The 22,777-nt window shown below is 32.4% G+C and overlaps 3 protein-coding genes across 3 annotated transcripts; 2 read left to right on the forward strand and 1 right to left on the reverse strand.

Annotated features, from left to right (window-relative positions):
* Positions 1-4,413: 4,413 nt before the first annotated feature.
* LOC106422982 lies at positions 4,414-7,176 on the forward strand. Its single transcript, XM_013863770.3, has 9 exons — positions 4,414-4,622; positions 4,737-4,873; positions 5,001-5,188; positions 5,280-5,570; positions 5,651-5,709; positions 5,789-5,825; positions 5,905-5,976; positions 6,054-6,378; positions 6,731-7,176. Exons 1-9 carry the CDS (start codon positions 4,475-4,477, stop codon positions 7,082-7,084), a joined length of 1,611 nt encoding a protein of 536 aa, XP_013719224.2. The 5' UTR covers positions 4,414-4,474; the 3' UTR covers positions 7,085-7,176.
* Positions 7,177-7,305: 129 nt separating this feature from the next.
* LOC106398408 (amino acid transporter AVT6E) lies at positions 7,306-9,236 on the reverse strand. Its single transcript, XM_013838972.3, has one exon. It carries the CDS (start codon positions 8,959-8,961, stop codon positions 7,513-7,515), a length of 1,449 nt encoding a protein of 482 aa, XP_013694426.2. The 5' UTR covers positions 8,962-9,236; the 3' UTR covers positions 7,306-7,512.
* Positions 9,237-17,100: 7,864 nt separating this feature from the next.
* On the forward strand, positions 17,101-19,517 carry LOC106398413 (P-loop guanosine triphosphatase YjiA). The gene is made up of 9 exons (XM_013838974.3): positions 17,101-17,484; positions 17,614-17,679; positions 17,769-17,949; positions 18,019-18,215; positions 18,423-18,473; positions 18,549-18,640; positions 18,738-18,832; positions 18,955-19,046; positions 19,125-19,517. Exons 1-9 carry the CDS (start codon positions 17,155-17,157, stop codon positions 19,365-19,367), a joined length of 1,347 nt encoding a protein of 448 aa, XP_013694428.1. The 5' UTR covers positions 17,101-17,154; the 3' UTR covers positions 19,368-19,517.
* The last annotated feature ends 3,260 nt before the right edge of the window (positions 19,518-22,777 follow it).

Consider the following 22,777-nt stretch of genomic DNA (forward strand, 5'->3'; position numbering starts at 1 on the left):
CATGTGGTCAGAATGGTTTTGCGATTGACACAAATCACCAAAACGAGATAGGCAACATCGATTGTAAAATGACAAAAGTGGATAATATTTTCTGCTCTCGCTTTGTTTACTATTGACTCTCCATAAGTGATTTCATTTTCTACCTCTAGAAAATCATGCTTTCACTTTTTTTTCACTAATATAAGTTTTTTTCTTTTTTTTAACTTCTTCTGTGAATTTGGTGAATTACATAAGTGTCAATTTAAAAACATGGACATCTATAAAAATTAGTTACACTCCAGATACATATCTAAGAATCAAATTTTTGAAGAAAATCACCAGAAAACTCTATTCACAAGTTAGTGTTCAAATCTAATATATCAAGCTGTTATAGATTTTATAAATACAAACTCAATATATAAATGTTTGTCTAGTATATATTCACCAATTCGGTCTAAAATACATCTAATTTTATAACAACAAAACAAATTACTTATTTGGTTAACCTACTCTTTTGAGGTTTAGTTACTTAAGAGTACACCGATAAAAAAAGAATACTTTACCATTCTAATATATGTAAACTATGTATAAACGAATTTTTTTTATTTATTAAATGATAAACCAAAAAACTTATAATAAATAGTCCAAATATCTCATTCTTATAATTATAATAGACAGATAGGATATTACAGAGAAACAAACATTAGACGAATGATCAAATCTTTCATTCTTTGAAAAAAAACTCAAAAGGAGGTAATTGAAATCTTATCATGATATTTCATTAAAATATTTTTAAGAATAAAATTTAAGACTCAATTATTTAATCTGTATGAAATAATATATATATATAGTGCTTCTAATATTAAAAATCACTTTGACTTAAAGAAATGTATTTTTGAGATTGTCAAGATCAAACAACATATTAGAAACCACCTATTTAAAAAAGAATTTGTATACATAAAAGTGTATACATTCGAGTAAACACATAAATCAAAACCAATACCTTTTGTTTATTTACATTCATGTTCTTTTAAAATAAAAATTAACTAATACATATTTTGTATATATAAAATAGTGTTTATTTTACCCAAATGTTTTTGAAATTTCGAATTCCGAGCCTTGCGGAGGTCGCACTCCCTGCATTCCTACCTAAGCCGCCCATAGTCGCATCACAATAGTATAATATTGTCCCATCTACTCTAATATCAAATGCATTTGAAGTAAAACAAACAATAAGAAAACAAATCATACATGTGAATAGCATAAACGAAAAACAACCAGCGCGAAACGCGGGTACACCACTAGTTACAAATATTTTTTAGTATACACAATTAATGTACACCGGGGAAGAGAAGCCACGTGGAATTTACAATTTTTCATTGTGATTTCACATAAGATAGTACATTTCAGCCAATGAGAGCTTAAACAGTAATTAATATAGCTTGCTAAACTAGTTTAAGAATAACAAAGGATGCACAAATTCTGAAAACATAAATTCCTAAATAAGTTAACAAAAGAGTTTACATTTTTTATTGTTGATTTCACATAAGATATTACATTTCAGCCAATGAGCTTAAAGGGTAATTAATAGAGCTTGCCAAAATGATTTTACAAATGAAAAAAAAAAGAAGTACAAAATTCTGAAAACATAAATTCCTAAACAAGGTTACAAAAGAGTTTACATTTTTTCATTGTAGATTTCACATAAGATATTACATTTCAGCCTAATAAGAGCTTAAATAGTAATTAATATAGCTAGCTAAAATGACAAAGGATGTACAAAATTCTGAAAACATAAGGTCATCTCAAACCTAACACTAAAAATTTATTTTAGTGTGATTTTGACACAAAAACTTTCTCTAACCCAACACTAAAAATTACATTATTTCAGTGCAATACTACAATTTCACACCAAATTTGGTGTATAATATGTTGTTGTGTGTATAGTAGTATTTGTTAGTGGTGAATTGAGCTTCTGGTGTAAAACATATTAAATTTTAATAACTTTGCATTTAAGCATTTGTTAATTCTAACATTAACGGTTTCAGGGTCAAAATTGTATTTCATATTTTCCTATTTTGAACATAATTTTTTTAACAAAGTCAAACATTATTCTCCTAAGATATTTTTTCCGTCTCCGCATATTTTGACTTGAGTCGTCACCATCTATGTATTTTGTTTACATTTCCGGTGTGGGTGTTTCTTACCATCACCAGAAAAAGACTCACCTTCGTTTCTCTTATTTTTCATCATCTTCTTCTCTTGTGAGATTATCTGATATTTGTTGTAGATCATGTTTATGAGTTTCCAGTTGTGAGGTTGTTTCTCATGATGTTGTATGCAGTTCTGATCAATATTTGTCCTCTTCTTCCACAGATTTGGCTAATGTTAGGAACTACATCTCCTTGGGTTGGGTCAGACTTTAGTTGTCTTTTATGTTGTCTTCTTCGTAGTTGGCTTGCCGTTGATAGTCTCTGCTCGTCTTGGTTTTCAAGATCTGGATTTTGGTGATCTGACTTTTATGTTCTCTTCATAACTCGAGGATGGCTCCACAGTTTGTTGTTTTTGTGTAGTCTCATTTTCTCTCTTTGTTCTCTCATCTTGTTGCAGTTTTCATCGCTGGTTGCATCTCTGGTGGCTCTCCATTTCGCCATGTTTTCCACTCCAGGTTTGGATAGTGTTTTCCTTCGTGTATGTTTTGTGGGCTTGAAAAAATATTTTTTTGTCTCAAACTTAAACTTTGATTTCTTTGTGGTTGGCTTCCATTCTCTCTCCTTTAGGTTGTTTTTCTTCTTCTCATGCTTCCCTTGGTATAGATGTGTGGAGTTAGTCTCTTGGAGCTTTCGTCACTTCTATTCAGAGCTTTGTGGTTCTTCATTGGCATAGGCGCCTTGTATGTGGTTGTTTTGTTTGTGAGGTGCTTCTTACCTCTTAGCTGGTGGTTGTGCTTTAGGCATGTGTTTTCCGGCTTTGTGGTACTTTGGTATTTCGGTGATTATTCTTCCTCTGATCCGCTTTTTTTTATATAGGTGTTTGATCGCATTCATTTGTGTTCCACAGTTTGCTGATTTTGTGTTGTCTCTTTTTCTTTCTTTGTTCTCTCAGCTCGTTACACTTTTCATCGTTGGTTGCGTCTCTGGTGGCTTTCCATTTCGCCATGTTCGCCACTCCAAGTTTGGATAGTGTTTTCCTTCGTGTATGTTTTGTGGGCTTGGAATATTATTTCTCGTCTCAAACTTGAGCTTTAGTTTCTCTGTGGTTGGCTTCGATACTTCCTCCCTTAGGTTATTTTTCTTCTTCTCATGCTTCCCTTGGTATAGGTGTGTGGAGTTAGTGTCTTAGAGCTTTGGTGTCTTCTATTCAGAGCTTCGTGATTCTTCATTCGCATGAGCGCTTTGTATGTGGTTGTTTTGTTTGTGAGGTGCTTCTTGCCTCTTAGCTGGTGGTTGTGCTTTAGGCAAGTGTTTTCCTGCTTCGTGGTGATTTTGGTCTTTCGTTGATTATTCTTCCTCTGATATGTTTTTTTTTGTTTATTGGATTGGTGCTTGATCGCGTTCATTTGTGTTCTAGACCCTTATTGAGTTAGTGTTACTATAATATTTTGATTTTTCTTTGTGATGCGGAGATATATGTTTAGATTATGTGTCGTATTCTAGTTTTTTCTTAGTTTAATTATTTTATAATTTCTAATAGTCAAATAAATTTATAATTTATAATACTATAATAAAAGTGTATGTTATTTTTTAATTGTGAATACATAAAATATTTAAAATATATTTATATTTTTTTCTTTTATTCATCTTCAATTTTACTGACCAATAAAATAGATTATAAAACTTCATATAATAATGATTAGTGTGAGAAATATTATAGTGCACATTAAAAAGTATTAAGCCAAATTGCAATAGTGTAAAAAAAAATGACATAAAATGTAAAAACAAAAATATATGGGGACACATGTCATCAAACCCCCCCCTGCCACTTGTCATAAGAAAGGAAATACTTAACTTTATATATATATATATATATATATATTAAATTAGCTTTTTGTGTAAAATTTGGTGTTGTGATTGGAGAAGAACTTTTTTTAGTGTTGAAATTATACTAAAATAGTGTGATTTTGTCACTAAAATAATGTTATGAGTTGGACATGCTCTAAATTCTTAAATAAGGTAACAAAAGAGTTTACATTTTTCATTGTTGATTTCACATAATATATTACATTTAAGCCAATAAGAGCTTCAAAAGTAATTAACATAGCTAGTTAAAATGACAAAGGATGTACAAAATTCTGAAAACATAAATTACTAAATAAGGTAACAAAATATTTAGAAGCTCCCATCGTTTCATCTTCCTTATCCTCGATTTCCTGGGGAGAAATAAAAGATTCTCATTAATGCATAATTAGATAAAACCCCTTTTTAGAGATTCAAAAATTAGAAACGTAACCAAACAATCAACCAAGAGAGAGAGAGAGCGAGAGAGAGAGAGTATAATGCTTGACAGAGAAATGACGTCGTTTCATGGTCGCCGGCGTCTCCTTCTTATCGGCGTTGCGATTCTGGTCACGTCCAGTTTGGTTTCTTTATGTCATGGAGTTTCATCTTCTTGTCATCATCATCCATCTTCAACCTCATTTCAAGGTTCTTCACGTTATAATAATCGCATAAAAACCCTATCTTCTTATGTATACACATATTTGATGACAACGACTATGAAAATTTATATAGTTTCTGTTTTTTCTTTTGCATTTGAAGGATTGAGGAGGCAAGTTCTGGAAGGAGCAAATGGGACGTTGGTGTTAGCGGCCGAGAGAACACGGCGGCCTGATCCTCTTAACCATTTCAATATTTATACCGATGGTTGGAACGTTACCAATTCTCATTACATCGCCGTGAGTCCCTCCTTTAATTATTTGACCTATATTCCCAAAACGTAACCGATGTGTCACATATATATTTATGTGTAAAATACTAAAATCGTATTTCTTGTGATTGATATAATATTGTTTAATTTTTCAGTCCGTTGGATTTTCTGCTGTTCCATTCATAGTAATATCAATCGTGTGGTTCGTATTGCTTGGACTCTTCCTCGTCTGCTCATGCCTTTGTTGCTGTTGTTGCGGTTGCGGTCGCCGGAGCTACAGTTACTCTCGCTTCTGCTACACTCTCTCTCTCGTCTTCCTCCTCCTCTTCACCATCGCCGCCGTGTAACAGTCCTTTTCCTTGACAATATATATCAAAATCACATTAATTAATTATTGTTATAATTCTCTACCTTCTTAACGATGATTTCTTCAGGATTGGGTCTGCGATGTTGTACACTGGGCAAAAAGAGTTCTACGGTAGCGTGGAGAAGACGTTTATGTACATTGTGAATCAAGCAACTGGTGTTTTGACTAAACTAACGAGCTTATGGGACTCTATTCAGTCTGCTAAAGACATTCAGCTCGATGGACATAACCTGTTTCCTCCACAGTTTAGAGGTAACATTGATCATTTCAACAACATGATCAAGATGTCTAACATCACCTATCCTGATCGTGTCGCTAACCAGACCATCCGTTATCTCACCGGAGCACTGAACCCAGTGTAAGTATCAGTTAGACAGATAACTTGTAAGTCTCTCTTTGATTATTTAATTCGATTTCTTTTTTTTCTAATGTTTTCAGGAGATTAGTGTTGAATGTGATCGCTGGCATTATGCTCGCAGTCACATTCCTCGGACTTTGTAAGTTCAAAACCTAGAACATTATGCGTTACAAGTTTGATTGCTTTATTTGTTTTAACATATTTGTAATTTTGAACAGTGTTTTCCTTCTGTGGACTGCGAGTTCTTGTCTACCTGTGAGTTACCACTTAGACTTTTATATTGTATTTCATATCCAAATCACATGGTTAACATTAATGTATAATCTGCATGCAGCTTAGTAATTGTGGGTTGGATTCTCGTCACAGCAACGATCCTCCTCAGCGCAGTCTTCCTTGTCTTCCACAAGTAATGACACTGATCTAATTCAATATACCAAGTTTTATTGTTTTTATCATGCTAATGATGTTATTACCTAAAATCAGTGTGGTTGCGGACACTTGTACGGCTATGGACCAATGGGTGCATGATCCAGCAGCAGAGTCGGCGTTGAGCCAGCTGCTTCCATGTTTAGACGCTAAAACCATTGGAGACACATTGGATATAACCAAGACGATGACCTCTACGGCCGTTGACATGACTAATGCGTACACAGTCAATATCAGTAACTTTGATCACTTCCCACATAATAACCCTTTTTACCATAACCAGTCTGGTCCGCTCGTTCCTCTTCTCTGTAACCCTCTCGACGAACATCACAATCCACGTCCTTGTGCTCCTAACGAAATTCTCCTCGCTAATGCTTCTCAGGTACGTATGATATTTATATGTTATGTTTTACTCCAACGGACATATATTAAGAAAAACTATATTTTATCAAGAGTATCATTGAGTTACAATTTTAAAACTGATTTATTTAATTATAAATAGAAATAATACAAATTTAATTGATTACACGATTTTTGATAAAGTTAAAATTATATAAATTTGTGCAAACATCATATATTATGAAACAACAAAAATTTTCTAAAATATCAAGTATAGTGAAACGGATGGAGTATTAATATTAGAATCATAAGAGTAAATAATCTTATTAGAAGAAGATTAACTGTATTAAAATAATGTTAATACGTTTCTGTGTGTTTTTTTATTGGGTAAATAGATCTACAAAGGGTTTGTGTGCCAAGTGAACGCAGAAGGGATCTGCATAACACAGGGTAGGTTAACTCAAGCTTCATACGACCAGATGATGGGTGCTATCAACGTAGGATTCACGTTGGACCATTACGGTCCGTTCTTGGCTAGTATTGCTGATTGCACATTCGTCCGAGACACATTCAGAGACATAACCACCAAGAACTGCCCTGGACTCAGCATCACCAGCCAATGGATCTACGCAGGACTGGCGTCACTCTCTGGTGCAGTCATGTTCTCACTTATCTTTTGGATGATTTTCGTCAGAGAAAGACGTCACCGTTCTCATAGTAAGAAGACGGTCCAGATGAATAGGTTTTGATTATTGCAAACAGGCCCATTCATTGTCCGAGTGAGCATATTATGTTATCTAATTTCGTAATTTTTGTTGGAACCTTTAATGATATATATGCTTCCATAAAAAAAAACTAAAAAAATTCCGTTTATATATATGGGTACATATATAACTCAACAACACAGGTTAAACATTATATTTTGAACCTCTCAAGAATCATTTTATTCTGAAAGAGATATATTTATCAATAAAGAGTCAAAAAAATTGCGTATATAATAATAATAGTAATATTACAAGAATCTGGTCTGTATACATAGAAGTGACGGGTAATGATTAAACCAATTCACAAACAGGTGAATCTTTAGGCTTAGCCTGAACAGAGAAGCCCATTGATCAAGATCCTCTAAAGGTGCATGTAGCAGTCATAAAACTGAATCTCTGATTGGTGTAATCTATCAATCTGATTTGCTTCTGAGACTGTAAATGTTGCCAAGGGTTCCCACAACACTAACCACCACGGCCAAGATAAGCATCAACCACGACACAGATCTCTCCACCAGGCTTAAAGCATTGCTCTGTTTCCCTAACCGTAACGCAATCAAAGCAGGGAACGTGAAACCAAGCGAAACCGCTGATGTTGCCCCAGTGAATTTGAATGCAGTCCATATATTCGGGATCATGGTCGAGCCGACATATATAAGAGCCAGCAAGACAACTGTGAGCCCCAAAGATTTCTTCTTGGTTTCCGACAGAGGAGGAGATCCTTCAAACAGTAAAGTGTTGACGGTTTCTCTCAACGAGAAATGGACCACGGGGAAGACGAGGACTAGATGAAGAATGTATCCTATCCTGACAATGTAGTTCACCGCAGAGCTGAAACGGATGCCTAGATCTTGATCAAAGTTGGTCAAGATATCTGATTCAGTGTCCTGACCAAAGAGAAGATAACCGGAGACAGCGGTTGACGCATAGACAACAACACAAATAGCTGTAGTGATTCTCCCAACGCTGTTCATCTTATGAGGCGATCTACCTTCAAGCTCGTTATAGATCGGCTGCACATTGAAATGACAAACGTAAGCGTTCGACATTATCGGAATCACCACGAGGAGATCCAAGATCGCCTTCTTGGAACCAAAATCAGGACTCATCCTCGGAGTATCAATAGTTCCTTCTACAAGCTTAATAGCCGCCACAGCGAAACAGACAACAACGAAAACAACAGCAAGAGCGACGGAAGCAGCCGAAGTCACGCTCAATGAATCAATCTTGTTCAACGCACAGAGAGGAGCCAAGAAGACGACCATAACAATCAAGATCAAAACTTTACGGTGGTCCCAGAACCCGTTACCTAACCACTGATCCAAAACACCGACGTGGTGAAGAGAACCGGAGATGACGTCACCCATTATAATGAGGTAGACAACAAGAACGCCACCGTTGTTGACGATGATGCAAATCTCAGACAAAACCCTAGCGGTTTTCCCTAAAGCGGATTGGACTACCTCGCCGTAGGATCTGGACTTGTAGAGAACTGAGAATCTAACGAGAAGCTCGACGCTGATCTCGGATAAAACTCCCATGAGGATGATTAAAACGAAGCCGAGAACCAAGCCGAGGACTTTCATGGTCGCCGGCAATGCCATGATCCCGGCGCCGATGATGGATGTGGTGAGGTTGAAAACGGCGCCGTAGATCCCAGATCCACCTTGACTCGATTTGGATCCGTTGACGAGGGGGTAACTAGAGACGTCGAAGTCTAGATCATCGACGAAGCTTTCTTCATCGTGGACGAAGGTTTCGTCATCGGAAGGAAGCAACTTGGAGGTGGGTTTTGCATTGTGAGTCTGTTTCTGTAACTCGAGGTAAGAGTTTTTGGAAATGGCAGAGTAACTGCTATCCATTCCCCCAGATCTGATGTAGAAATCGAAGGAGATGAAGTTGCAGATAATGCGAGATCCAAGAAGACGAAAGAGAGAGAGAGAGAGGGACTTTTCTTTCCTTTAGACGAAAGAAATCAAAGCGGGTGAATGGATCTGGGGGTTAAGGAGTCAAACAATGTCGGGATTGGTCGTTGGTCCTGCCTCGTCGGAGATTGAAGGGAGAGATAGTTTGGATTTTGGAAGGAGAGAGAGAGAGGTAACTTCTATCTTACTATTGGTGCTTTCGCTTCACACGTGGCGTCCTCTTTTAAGCAAATGCAGGATTAGATATTTCTTTTTTTTGTACTTCAATCAAGTATCTTCTTACAGTTGCTGATTAGCAATTGAAGTTTTGCTTATGTTAGGCGTTTAATCCTTTCATATTGGTCTAAGATATTATGATGTACAATGATAATTTACTTTTGTTTTAAATATTTTATAAAAGTCATAAAATATAATTATAGATTGACATAAACCATATAAAAAACAAAGATCAAATAAAATAAAATATAACACATAATCCAAAGTTATTTCCAAACAATTATTTTGTTTTAATAGTATAGTTTATCATATATTTTTTTCTTCAATCGATTCAGTTCAAACTTCAAAGTAAAATTTTCTTTTATGTGTATGCTATTCCAAAAAAAAAAAAAGTGACTTGATAACAACCAAAACTGAAGTAATGGGTTTGGATTGGAATCATTTCTCATACTAATATGCACAACACAATCAAAGACTGATAATCAGTATCTCTAAGTTCTCAATTAAACATAATTTCAATTCATGGCTAGAAAAAATATTACATATTACAAGCACATCAGAATTCTTGGTTAATTGAATTCTTCAAATAAATAATATGTATATATAGTTATTTTCTTAGCAAAGCTTGAAAATTACTAATTCACATTTATATTTGATCGATAGTCTGGTGATTCAATATGCATCTCTCCGCATTATATATAATATAAAAATGACGTGTGATGTACAACATCTTCAGATTTTAAACATTACCTAATTAACTATACATAAAACTCAATGTTTAAACATTATCTTTTTGTTTTCATATTAGATTGTTATTGATAATCAACCATTTCCAAGTTTCAAGACCCATTTGAGAAACACTTCGATATCAAGAAGGAAAATTTCTAGATTGTCCTACCCATTACAACAGAGGACAAAATAGATGTGATATAATCAAACATTATGAAACATATAATTCCACTACTTCAAAACTATAACTCCAACATAAAAGTATGTACTTCAGGCTGTTTGTAGTGTAATTGATAAGTGCGTTTATGACGACTTGAGGTAAAAACAAACAAGAATGTTTTGAAACCTTTGGTGCAGTCTTGCTAAATCAACAAAGAAGACATGTATGCACTTCAATATGCTTTCAGACGATTCTAAAACATTATTGAAACAGTTTATCAGCATCAATCACGTTTCCACAAAAAAATGCATACCACCCAATCATGCAATTCAAAAAAAAAAATCATGATGGATTGTCAATTACCATGGAATCCAATTCCCATTAGTAAATACAAATGACATGTGAAATAACCAAAAAAAAGATTTGTTAAAGACATTGAAAGGCATGAGTCTCCAAAAACTGTAATAACAAGATGCATTTTGAGTTTAGGGAGGAGATTATTGAAGATTTCATATTCGAATATTCAAACCGTTTCTCTTGCTTTCACTCTCTCTATTTTTCTTCTTTTATTTACTTACTAGATTTTATATTTTATACACATGAGTCTGTATTAGTAGTTTAATTTATATTTTACAAAAAAAATTTAAATTTAAAAAAGAATAAATTTATATAATTTTTTTTTTAATTTTTTTTAAAATATATTTTCTGTTTTTACTTATATTTTTCTTAATAGTACCTTTTAAAATATTATTTATAGCTATATATGGTTTATAGTTATAGATGCATAATTATGTTTATAAATATTTATATTATTTTTTTAAAGATAAAATAAATTATTATGCACATTTCTTGATGCATATAAACTATTTATACACTATGTATGCATATAAACTATTTATACACTATGTAAATATTTTTACTATACATTTTATCTATCTTTTTAATAAGAAATGCAAAATTGATATATCTATCTGTACAAATTTTAAATTTTATTTGTACTTAATTTTTTTTAAGAATAATGTGTAATTGCCATAAATTTATTGTGTGTACAAACCTACTTAAAATTAAAAAAAATATATTTATATATATAAAAATATGTTCGCCTCTCTCCTGTGATGCCACGTCATCAAGTCGTGCGTTATGGGAGTGACATGTGTCCTATTTTATATTTGGGGCCAAAATAAAACAAAAAGCTGTCAAGAGTAATTGAACCCAGCACCTCCAGCACTGATAATTTCTCTTAGAACCACTAGGCTAAAGTCACTTTTAATAAATATGTGGCCGCGAAAATACTTATTATCGTGTTAGCTGGAAGTCCATGCTTCTTCTGCTTGTGGCCAGAGCCGGCACTGAACTGACGTCAAGATGAAGATCGTGAAGTTAAAATTTTTGCTCCAAACAGTTTTGCAATGTTTCCAATCTTTATAATTTGATGCATATAATATATATCAAAATACATTTGTTGTACACGTTTTTATTAGTTTTGCTTTTAAAAAAAGGTATTTGCAGTTATAAATGTTTTGTGTCAGTGAAGTAATGGTTGAAAAACCTCTATACATATGTCATTTTAAAATAACACCCAACTTCTATATATAGTCAATACATATGTCCATGTTATATTCTAGACTAAATATTTTCTCTTTTAAAAATATAGAAAATAATTTTTTTTGTCTACAAGCAAATATTGTAGAGCAAATATAAAAATATTTTGTCTACAATTTTATGCATTATACAAAATCTATATCTATATATATATAAAAATGTTGGTGACACTCCTGTGATGCCACGTGGAAAGTCTTTTGTTGTAGAGGTGACACGTGTCCTCATCTCTGCACCAAACCGGGTTTAATTTTGTCTATTCTTTGGGCTTCGGTTAACCGTGATGGTTACAGTACGCGACACATCGTTCTTCCCAACTCCGTCTTCTCCGCCATTCCAGACATATTCCAGAGATCTTTTATCAAAAAGATTCCAAGGATTTAGAATCTGAAGCCGAAGTGAAGAATTACTTCATACGTCGCGTCGTTTGATCTACTTAAAAACAACCGAGACACTCTCAGTTACAGATCCATCGCATTAACCTCTTTCTTAATTACATCAATCACGATCTAGCCTTCAATGCGTGTTCATCCTCTCCAAGGCGGTCTATCTGAGAGTATAAAAAGGTTAGACTCCCTCATTATATTTCCTTACGTCATTTATAAGAAGGGATGATCTAGATCGTCTCTGCTGGTGGAGAAATAGAAAAATAATACAAAGCCGGCTAAACTTAACAAGGTTTCTACATCTTCTTCATAATCTTCAAGCTATGGTGCTTACGTGAACATTGAGGAGATTGGAGATGGAGGTAGTGGCGTCGTCAATGGCTTTGAAGAAGTGGAGAGCAAAAGAGTCTGTTGTTGCTGACAACGCTGTGGCTGAATCTTCAGGTATTGTTTTACCTTAGCTTCTCCATGTGATTGAGCAAGGTAGAATTGGATAGGATAAAAGTCGATTCATTTATTTGTATTCCCATATTTTATGCTGATTTTGAATCAAAATCATCATCAAAGCCTAGGCTATGTTAATCAAAGACTGAGGGACAATAGAGAGTTACCCACATTCCTGCTGAGGATACCGCTAAGATATTCGATCTGTAGGGAAGATGGTAATTCTTTTACTTTCAGGATGTTTTTTTTGCTCCTATTTTTAGTTATTTTACATGTTATTCCTGTGATTCAGTATTTTTCGGCGCACTATTACGCTCGCGCTTACATTACTCTCTCTTAGGGTCAATGACCACGGGGATCATTACTAGGTAATGTTTATTAAGCACTTTTGATTATCAAGAAAGACTGGAAAAATATACATTCTCTAATGAACGCTCATGGTAAGGCGATACTGAGTTGTCATTTGCTAACGAGTCTTTTAAAATTGTGTGAGTTAGTTTTGATGGAAGTTTGTAGCTTCTCCAGATTTAGTTGATTTAACTTTTCTAAAAGATGTCGTTGATTTATATAATCTATAATCTCTATAATGAATGGTTAACCCACTTGGAATCAGTGAAGAAAAATTGAGTGCCATTATCTAGAAAGTTTGTTAATAGTTTTGTGACACATGTTTTGAGTCATATTTTAATTAAGACGCATTGTTGATTTGAAATTACACAAAAGAGTGCTACAGTATCCTCCAATTCACCTCTCTGCATCTCATTACAATCCTGGTATACATTGTTCAAATTGTGTGCGCTGGTTTTGGGTTTTCTCGCTAATCCGCACATAATCTTTGAAGATCATGATGAAGAATGGATTGTGTCTGTTCTATTTTCAGCTTACGTATGTCTGTAATAAAGAAAACTGCAAAGAAGAAGTTTAGTTCTTTTTGTACACAACATTGTAAGACTTACTGCTTCTGTTTTTAACTCTGCTACTTTGGTTGTTGCTACTCATAATATATGTTTTGGTAAAGAAAAAGAAAACTTGCAAATTTAGGAACGGGATGCCACACAAACCATGTTTCTTATTTGAACCAATCTTCTACTTCTATGAACTATCCCGGACCATTGTTGCATCGTAACACAAGCTGACTTCCATTTGTTGAACTTGAACCTATGGTAATGCAGGTAGGATGGCTCACATATTAAAAGTATTTTTTAAAACCAAAATTTTGTAACAACATACTTTGTTGAAGTTGTTCCTGCGTCGTTTATACTAAAGATTCTGTTTTTTTTGAACTTTTGTTTTTAAAATTTCAAGGTGATATATAGTACCTTTTTGAGATCAAGTCACTTTAGTAAGACACTACTTGAAATTGTATATCACTACAGAAGTTCAAAGGTGGTTTTAGGTGAGCCAAAAATGGTTTCATATATCTTCATTATAAACCGAACAAACAACACTACGAGAATAAAGATTAGTGTGACATTTATATAAATATATATATATTTGGACCTCAAAGTAATTTTACAGATGTCAACCAAGTGATCCAGTCCCATTTTTCACTCAACGACAAACATGTTGATAAGGCTTTTGTGGGAACCAAGCTGATATGCTCTTTCGTTATTGGTTTCGTGTCAGTTGAGATTTGTGAGAAACGTTACAACTTACAACCAAGTTTTTCCAAAATTAAGTGGGTAGATTGGAATCTCAGTTTGCAAATGTAGAAAAAATCTCCGAAAACACGTTTATGCTTATGGGAGCTGGAGGATGTGGAGCTTGCTTTTCAAAGCAAAGATGTCGCGAAACATATACAGATATACTCTACTTACCTCCATTGAAATGAAATAGTTTGATGATGACTCAACAATGAAGTTTACTTTTTTATACCAACTAGCTCTTTCACGGGTACAAATATATTTCCATGAAAAATAAACATCTCCTTAAAATCTCATAATCTGTAAGATTTTCAAGATATTACAAAATTAAATAAAACGTACATTTTATAACTTGCAATAAATATTTAGTTTCAGCAAATAATTTACATATTCAAACCAATAGTATAATATTTTAATATACAAACACAAATAAGTCAATATTCATACATATGATATAGTCTCTTTTGGTGTGTTAGACCTATTACTCTATTTGCTTTTTGTATAGCACTATATTTAAAAATAGAAAATTGTGTTACATAGATTAAAAATTGACTTAAAATTATCTCTATTTGCAATAAAAAATTGAAAACTATGAAATATTCAATTTTAATATTTGAAAAATATACTGAGATAACAAAACCTTTTATATATGTAAATAAAAAACAAAATTAATACAAAGAAAATAAAGTATCATATTTAAAATTGAATTTTTAGTACCATCGGAATCTACATATTATGATTTTAACGTAACTATTGGTTTGAATCTATTTTTATAACTTTTTAGTATAGTAATAGACTGTAAGGGATTGTTAATTTCATAGTAATATATTTTTTTTAAAAATCCTGCTTAAATGAATGAGTGTTACTTAATCAGAAAATGTAGTACGACCTTGGCTTCATATGGTTTGTTTGATAAAAGTTTGGATGATATGGTTTATTTCATGAAGTTTTAATAATGTGTGTATGCTTAAATAATCAATTTTAGATTGTTATGTTATTTAACTAACTTTAGAAAATAAATTGTAAATTGTTCATTTTCACTTTATCTATATCAATAGGTTTAAATGTGTATAAAAAGTACCAATGCATTCAAAAACAAATATATAAGAATGAAAAATAATTCATAGCTTATGTAAACATAACAAACACTAAAAACGTAAAATAATTACATTAATGAAAAAATAAAAGATTTTTTATTAATTTATCAGACCTTTTATTTTTAATAAGAACAACATAGAAAATAGTAAAAATTAAAATTATTTTTAGTTTATAGTAAACTGCATATTTACACGTATATGAAAATACAACATATCTTTTAATTGATCTTCACTTGCTTAACAAAGATTAATATAGATAAAAATAAGTTAATAACAACATCAATTACAATAATTGATGTTAAAACAAATATTTTTTTATAATTTATTAATAAGTGTCTCAAATCGATATCATTCGTTTTTCTGGTACTATTTATTTGATGTAATATGATTTTTTTTGTAGTGTATCGTACACATTTCTTGCAAATGCAAACCTAAAACACAAACCACAAATTCATACAAACAATAATAATCTAAATCACAAGTAACGTATATCCCGCCCGTAGGGCGGGCCGACCCTAGTATATATATAAAAATATGTTCGCCTCCCTCCTGTGATGTCACGTCATCAAGTCATGCGTTATAGGAGTGACACGTGTCCCATTTTATATTTGGGGCCAAAATAAAACAAAAGGCTGTCAGAGATAATTGAACCCAGCACCTCCAACACTGGTAATTTTTCTTAGAACCACTAGGCTAAAGTCACTTTTTATAAATATGTGGCCGCAAAAATACTTATTATCGTGTCGGCTGGAAGTCCATGCTTCTTCTGCTTGTGGCCAGGGCCGGCACTGAACTGACGTCAAGATGAAGATCGTGAAGTTAAAAACTTTGCTCCAAACAGTTTTGCAATGTTTCCAACCTTTATAACTTGATGCATATAATATATATCAAAATACATTTGTTGTACACGCTTTTATTAGTTTTGCTTTTAAAAGAAGGTATTTGCAGTTATAAATATTTTGTGCAAGTGAAGTAATGGTTGAAAAACCTCTATACATATGTCAATTTTAAATAACACCCAACTTCTACATATGTCATTTTAAAGTAACACCCAACTTCTATATATAGTCAATACATATGTCCATGTTATATTCTAGACTAAATATTTTTTCTTTTAAAAATATAGAGAACAGTTTTTTTAGTCTACAAGCAAATGTTGTAGAGCAAGTATATATTATACAAAATAATATATATTTAAAATCCATACACAAAAACATAAAAGTTGATATATGCATCTTTCTGACACATGCACACTCCACTATGAATAAGAATAAAAAAAAACAGTATTGTCATCAAACTTTATCACAAATCCACATTTGTACGTCTATAATTATGAGTTAGACAATTAGTTAATTTGATACAATACCAAAGCAAAAATAACCGAAAGACAACTATACCACCGCATACTAATAAGTAACACATAACAGATAACCAAATTCTTGAATCTTAAAACAAATTTCAACTCAAGCATTTAGTGAATATTAAATTAACTAATATCCCGCCCGTAGGGCGGACCGACCCTAGTATTTTAAATATGTATGTGAGGGTATAAAGTTCTTATATAAAATTAATAGTAAATATTTGAATGAACTTTAACTATATTTTAAAAAATTATAGAATATTTTATTTATTGAGATAGTAATATAAATAATTAAGGACATTAAATTAAATTTATTTAATTGATTAGGTGTTGCTTGTTTCTTCTGTCTTTTTATTTAAGCATATCAGAGTGTTTAGGCAGCCCAAGGCCCACATCCCACGGCCCAGAGTTATTTATATTTTATAATAAAAACTTTTTTTATCTTGTATCTGGAAGAAGCCACAGCCGATTGATTCAGCACTACCTTTCACTAAAAATGGCTACGCTATCAAAGCTAGAGATGGCCACGACCTTCCTCGCTTTCACCTCTCCTCGTTCCGCCACCGCCCTGAACTACCGCTTCTCTTCTGCCGCCGTCCCGATTTTCTCTAGGCGCATAGCTAAGCCCGTTTCCGTCAGGGCGAAACCGTCGTTACTCTATCCCCCGGTGGTTAATTCCAAACGACTTCGAAAATTCTCCTCCGTTTCGGCCTCAGCTTCCGCGTCGGCGCCACCGCAAACAGACGATTCCGATGTTACAACTAAGATTCCGCCGGACAACCGAATTCCAGCTACTATAATTACGGGGTTTCTGGGCTCCGGCAAGGTTTTCATCTCTTATTTACAATCCGGATTATAGTTTTGGTTTAATCCGGTTAATGAAGTAGTTGTGATTTTGTTTTGGTTTAGTCAACTGTGTACTGACTTTAGTTTTGTTTGTTAACTTTTTTCACAGACGACGTTACTGAACCATATACTGACTAGAGATCATGGGAAGCGCATAGCCGTGATCGAGAATGAGGTATGTATTGTTGATGATACATACATACTCTGATTAGTTGAACGTGGCGGATTCTAAGCTGATTCATGTTTCATGTGAATGTCTCTCAGTTTGGTGAAGTTGACATAGACGGCTCACTTGTTGCTTCCAAATCTGTGGGAGCAGAGGATATAGTGATGCTCAACAATGGCTGCCTATGCTGCACTGTCAGGGGTGATCTTGTGAGGATGATTTCTGAGTTAGTCAACAAGAAGAAAGGGAAGTTCGATCATATCGTGATAGAGACAACAGGTAGGGAACATTTTGTTATCTTAAAGAATGTGGGGATTGAGAGTTATGTATAATTAATTCTTCTTCCAGGGCTGGCAAACCCGGCTCCGATTATCCAAACCTTTTATGCGGAGGAGGAGATTTTCAATGATGTCAAACTGGACGGTGTTGTTACTCTAGTTGATGCTAAGCATGCTCGTTTGCATCTTGATGAGGTCAAACCCAAAGGTGTTGTCAACGAGGCTGTTGAACAGATAGCCTATGCTGACCGTATCATAGTTAATAAGGTAACTAAACCTTACTACTTCCAAGAGAATGTGATAGTTCCTATCTATCTTTATGTAGTTCATTTTTCACAAATTGCATTGGCACGTGGTAAGTGATTGATAGATGTTTTACCCTAACGTATGTGGAAGTTATTGATTGTCCATAATGCCTTGTTATTACTTGGCATATCCGCTCTTGTTCTGAGAAGTGATTGTGCTTTGTTGCAGACTGATCTTGTCGGTGAGTCAGAGTTAGGTTCAGTGGTGCAACGCATAAAGGTCGATCCTTCTTCTTTCTTCTCATTGATGTTACGTGTTCTGCCATGTTAACGTATTTGATGTGGTTATCTGCAGACAATAAACAGCATGGCTCAGATGACTAGGACAAATTACGGAAACGTTGACTTGGACTATGTTCTTGGAATTGGAGGTTTTGATCTAGAGAGGTCTGCTTCTTTCTTGTTCCATTTATGATAGTGGTGTCTCGTAGCTTTATGCATTTATTAAGGTGTTTGTTTGTTACGTAAATCCTGCGTCTATCAGAATCGAAAGCTCTGTGACCACCGAAGATGATAAGAAAGGTCATGATGAGTGTCACGACCATCATCATCATGATCACCATCACCACAATGAACATGGTAAGTTCGGTACCAGAAAAATGCAGGATAGCTTGCTTATTGATGTGTATGCTTCAGCTTTATTAACGTGAGCTATTGCTTCTGGTCTTTATCATCACAACCTAATAATGTCTGAACTGCAGAGCATAATCATTCTCATGATCATGATCATACCCATGATCCCGGTGTTTCTTCAGTCAGTATAGTTTGCGAAGGGAGCTTAGACCTTGACAAGGTAATAAACAGAGAAGCACACTAAAGTACTAGCATTTTTAGCAATTGATTGTTAACCTTTTATGTAACAATCCATCAGGCAAACATGTGGCTAGGGACGTTACTGATGGAACGAAGTGAGGATATCTACAGGATGAAAGGTCTGCTGTCGGTCCACACCATGGAGGAGAGATTCGTGTTTCAAGGAGTCCATGACATCTTTCAAGGATCCCCAGACCGGTTATGGGGAAAAGACGAGGCGAGAGTCAACAAGATGGTCTTCATTGGCAAGAATTTGAACCGGGAGGAGCTAGAGAAGGGTTTTAAAGCTTGCTTGATTTGAATTCTCTAAGCATTACAATTCAAACCCATCCCTATTTCTGCCAGATGTTGTATCCTATTGTCCTAAAAGTACATTATCTATTTCACTTATAGTTCTGTTTTTGTAACACTGATTTATCTATTATAAAATGTGAGAACTATTATAATTCGATCCTATCATTGATAATTTTATTTGTTTTATAGTTCTGTTCTACGAAAATTTATTCCACTAATTCTACTAATCACAACCATTATAAACCTTTTGATGGCTTTATAATAACTAGATTTTTTAACCGCGCGTAGATATTATATGTATTTCTCAATTCTAAAAAAATAATGTATAATATGGTATTACATTATTTAAAGAATATAAAATAATACTACATAACATGAATATATATTTTTTAATTTTCTTTGTGGAAATTATTATGTTGTTTGATTGTTGTACTTGATTCACATATTTGCATAGTTATTTGTGATAGATGAATAAGTATATTTTTATTATCAGTAAATAATATATATTTATTATATAATATAAGAAAAATAAAATTATTTACTTTTAAAACAAACTTATCTCATGTTGGGGACTCGGTTATAGACATATCATATTCGAATGAGATATTTTTACAGTTATCAATCTTCTTAACAGTCAAGAAATAAATCTAAATATCAAAACAATATTTCATACGATCTCTTTGTAGAATAACTGCTCTGAAAAAATTGAATTTAGGCATAAAAAAGACTGAAAATGGATGAGCAGATGTGTTATCTAAGTCAGATTTACAAAATACTATTCATAGTTCATATATCATTTATGTCCATCCTATTTTTTTGTCCATCCTTTCTTAAACATCTTGAAATAACTGATGCTAATTAATAATAAACTTTTGGCTGGAAAAAAAAAATTAAATTTGTCTAATTATCGCTTAATTTGTCTAACTGATATATATGTATTTCTTAATTCTAAAAAAATAATGTATAATATTGTATTACATTATTTAAAGAATGTAAAATAAGACTACCTAACATAAATATATTTTTTAAATTTTCTTTGTGGAAATCACTATGTTGTTTGATTGTTGTACTTGATTCACATATTTGCATAGATATTTGTGATAGATGAATAAATATATTTTTATTATCAGTAAATAATATATATTTATTATATAATATAAGAAAAATAAAATTATTTACTTTTTAAACAAAGTTGTCTCATGTTGGGGATTCGGTTATAGGCATATAATATTCGGAGGAGATATTTTTACAGCTATCAATCTTCTTAACAGTCAAGAAACAAATCTGAATATCAAAACAATATCTCATACGATCTCTTTGTGGAATAACTGCTCTGAATAAATTGAATTTAGGCATAAAAATGACTGGAAATGATGTGCAGATGTGTTATCTAAGTCAGCTTTACAAAGTACTGCTATTCATAGTTCATATATCATTTAAGTTCATCTTTCTTAAACATCTTGAAATAACTGAGGCTAATTAATAATAAACTTTTGGCTGGCAAAAAAAATCAAATTTGTCTAATATCGCTTAAATATTTTATTAATATTGTCTAAGAAGCTTTCAATTGATATCATAGTTTAATTTTTATTAGTTTTTTTTGTTAATTTTAGAGTTTTTTGTATTTAAGATTTTTTTTCCATATTAAGCTTATATTTCTTTCACATAATATATATATATCATAAAAATTACCATCAAATCGGTTTTATTTATTTATTATTTTGTTTTTAATGAAAATACACTTTTTAAATAATTTAAAATAAAATTATATATTAATTTGTTGTATTCTAACAATTTGATTTATTTAATTAATTTGCTTTGGTGGATAACTTAAAAAGTTTTCATATGAATCGGGGAAAGCAAGCTTATGTTGTTATATTATATTTATTTGTGTATATGCAATCCATATATAATGCTAGTGTAATAAAGAAAAAAAAATATTTTTTTTGTAACTTCAAAAAGATACATTATTACAATTTGATATTAATCAAAATTGAATAAAATGGTAACTAAATAAATCTAATTGCTTTTATCGTGTTTAGTTGGATTCTCGTGAAAAGAAATCGATAGGTTAAAAAAATGTTTCAAAATTTGTTGTGTTATTGTTTGGTCTATAAATTACAAAATGTATTGAATTGATATATTTAATTATTGCACCTTTAAAAAATATTTTATTAAGACATTAGAGAACTATGTTTTGAGTTGTTTTGTCAAAATTGTACAAAAATCTATGCATTTTCATATTTGTCACGAAAATTTATATGTTAAACTTACTTTTAAAAAATTCTTAACTTTGTCACGAAAACAAAAATCTATGCTTTTTCATATTTCTCAATGTTCTCACACTTTCAAAGAATATATTAGCTTAGTCACTTACTTATTTTTTTTTACAAAACAAAGTATCGGAGTCTTGAAAGTTGAATCCATATTATTGTAAATTTACATAAGAGTTTGTGATTACATATTTAGTGATTTTTGTATATGTGTCCAAGAAGGTTACATATTTAGAGAACTACTAGTTTTTTTTCCCGTGCTATGCACGGGCACATGCATTGTTTCAAGATTTACCATGGAAAGATATTATTTTAAAGTTTATATGATTTACAATGAAAATAAAGTTATTTCGAAGATTATATTTATTGGTAAATTTTAAAAGAAAATTAAAAGCTTGTTGTTAATATATCCCTTATCAACGGACACATGAACGTTACATATTAATCTCTTCCTAAACCACAACAAAATCATTACATATGAAAGTTTAAATAAAAGAAAATCATCTCTTACATAAAACACAATTAATATGTCATAATTTTGTAGATTTAGAAAGCAGACCGGAATCTTTCTCGTATTTTCTATCACCCGAGTTTCTTAAACTCCATTGTTATCTCGTGAACAAATATACTGCGAATCTTTTTTATTATTATGCTAAGAATATTGAATAGCAAAAGAAAAGAAAAGAAGAAAAGGTTATAAAGAGGTTGGAAGAGAATTATGTTCATGAAAAAAAAAATTCTGAGCATGGAGATTATAGTCATTTTTAGTTTCACTAACCTGGACTTTAACCTTTATCTTCCAATTTTGAAGTACCCCCTATCATGCCATCGTTTCACCATAACTATTTCGGTATGGTTCTAGAATTGTGGTTATGTGGATACAGTCAATAGAAGTTGAAAATTTATATGGTTAGAAGTTGAAAGAGAATAAGCGGAGCTGTTGCAGAGATTTTTAAAATTTACAATTTCTTATTGCAAGAAGAAATGAATTTAGACACAGAGCATCATGAGTAAATTTTATCTTGAGAAAAAAATATATTTTCAAAGATAGTGGGATCATGGGTGTAGTAGTAGTGTGAGAAATAGTTGTATTTTTATTTTACGTAGAAAATAAGTAAATAGAAATCAGTTACTAAAGAAAACT

The sequence above is a fragment of the Brassica napus genome, chromosome A2 (assembly GCF_020379485.1).
Source record: "Brassica napus cultivar Da-Ae chromosome A2, Da-Ae, whole genome shotgun sequence".
NCBI lineage: Eukaryota > Viridiplantae > Streptophyta > Magnoliopsida > Brassicales > Brassicaceae > Brassica > Brassica napus.

What these genes read in the sequence shown, in the direction of transcription:
- LOC106422982 (XM_013863770.3), top strand. Translation starts at nt 4,475, where the DNA reads ATGCTTGACAGAGAAATGACGTCGTTTCATGGTCGCCGGCGTCTCCTT. An exon ending in CCAATTCTCATTACATCGCC is followed by an intron (nt 4,874 to 5,000) that starts GTGAGTCCCTCC and finishes TTAATTTTTCAG; the next exon opens with TCCGTTGGATTTTCTGCTGT. An exon ending in CTGCGAGTTCTTGTCTACCT is followed by an intron (nt 5,826 to 5,904) that starts GTGAGTTACCAC and finishes ATCTGCATGCAG; the next exon opens with CTTAGTAATTGTGGGTTGGA.
- LOC106398413 (XM_013838974.3), top strand. Translation starts at nt 17,155, where the DNA reads ATGGCTACGCTATCAAAGCTAGAGATGGCCACGACCTTCCTCGCTTTC. An exon ending in TATCGTGATAGAGACAACAG is followed by an intron (nt 17,950 to 18,018) that starts GTAGGGAACATT and finishes TTCTTCTTCCAG; the next exon opens with GGCTGGCAAACCCGGCTCCG. An exon ending in GGAGGTTTTGATCTAGAGAG is followed by an intron (nt 18,641 to 18,737) that starts GTCTGCTTCTTT and finishes TGCGTCTATCAG; the next exon opens with AATCGAAAGCTCTGTGACCA.
- LOC106398408 (XM_013838972.3), bottom strand. Translation starts at nt 8,961, where the DNA reads ATGGATAGCAGTTACTCTGCCATTTCCAAAAACTCTTACCTCGAGTTA.